This window comes from Penaeus monodon, chromosome 23 (assembly GCF_015228065.2).
Source record: "Penaeus monodon isolate SGIC_2016 chromosome 23, NSTDA_Pmon_1, whole genome shotgun sequence".
Taxonomy (NCBI): Eukaryota; Metazoa; Arthropoda; class Malacostraca; order Decapoda; family Penaeidae; genus Penaeus; species Penaeus monodon.
This window is the reverse complement of record NC_051408.1, coordinates 30,729,210-30,730,657: the sequence shown is the minus strand read 5'-3', so window position 1 is coordinate 30,730,657 and position 1,448 is coordinate 30,729,210. Positions and strand designations below refer to the sequence as shown.

General features: G+C 45.3%; 1 protein-coding gene across 1 annotated transcript in view; it reads left to right on the top strand.

The window, feature by feature from the left end:
* Positions 1–1,448, top strand: part of LOC119587923 (hemolymph clottable protein-like) — a gene marked incomplete in the record, with an annotated part of 19,095 nt that overhangs the window by 1,527 nt on the left and 16,120 nt on the right. The window contains 2 exon segments of the mRNA XM_037936634.1: positions 212–313; positions 603–798. Coding sequence (XP_037792562.1) covers positions 212–313; positions 603–798 — 298 coding nt within the window.

The following is a 1,448-nucleotide window of genomic DNA, read 5'->3' as shown; positions in this document are numbered from 1 at the left end:
TCTGTGTTGGGAGAGGGGGGTGATAAGTGTGTCGTATATGTTTGGGCATGTGGGTATGCATTAGATCACAGTGACACAAGTAACTCAATTATGGAAAGGCCTTTTAAAGACCAGCCAGCATCCCACTAAGCCTCTATACACAAGTAACAAGTACAAACAGGTAGTGGATCGAGACAACAGACGAACAATTCCCTCTTCCTTGTCTTTCCAGGTACACGTCAATGAAGTTACCAGTGAACCTGGCTGAAGAGGTCAATGTCCAACGCGAACACTTCATGGAGGAGGATATCCAGCGAGATGCCTACTCCTCCAGGTACTTAAACACATTGAATTACTTTCCTGCGTGCATCAGACTTAAGCATACTGCTGGCAAGCTTTAGAAAAGGCTTTCGTGATATGGTATTGCAGTAATTAGATATATTCGTGTTTAAATGACACAATGAACTTTTAGAGAAAATGTTAAAATACTTATTGTTAATACCGTCATCAATATATTCTACTTTTCTCAGTATCCTACAGCTTTATTTGGCTGTGATATCATCGTACTATTCTTAAAGATGTTTGAAACGAGTTCCAGTACAATACTGTCTTGCTTTCGGCAGCTACACTACAAAAACCAAGTCGAAGACTTCTTCAAAGACATCTTCAAAGACTTCTTCAAAGACTTCTTCAAAGACTAGCAAGACCGGTAAAACATCTCCAGGTCAGCTGGCGAACGTGCCCCATATTGAGGATACGCTCTGGTCCGTCAGGAGAACCACAGACTTCGACATGTGTGAAAACTTGGTGTCTCTGCAGGTATGGAGTCACAATGCTTGGTTGTGCTTAATCCCTTAAATGTTTGTTCTAAAAGCCCAGTCACATCTACCTCAGATTCCCAATTGGTTGGGGGGATACCAAGCGGGAACGGTAAAATCCCGAGCAGTCGGCGTCTAGAAGAATGTTGCAGTCACATCGACAGCAATTGGAAACCAGTCTGTGAGAAAAACTGTAATCGTTAATCGATCGGCACTACTGGTGTGACTGCAAATTTTGCCATTAGGCCGAGTTTTTGCATGGTGCTCGGGAATTACTTACATCGACGAGCAGTCTGGTGTTCCTCACCGACAGGATACGAGCGATTGTTGATTGAAGTACGCAGTGGGGGTTCTCTCTCGCCGAGCGCTCTGATGGCATACCCGATTGATACGGATTGGACAAAAATCCGCGACGGGTCGGGGCTGTTCGCGGACCACTGCCGATCCTTCACAGACTACTTAACGCCTCGTTGGGGATTGCGAGATGGCTGGATTCCAGTACCTTAGTTGCTATGGTTTCTGCAAATAAATGCGGCTGCAGCGTGAACTGGATGCCTTACTGCTTGCTCGCTGGCATTATGAGATGCTGGGTCCGACATGGATTGAAAGGCGGTGGCAGTTTGGACCATCTGTTTCTCCATTTTTCTCTGA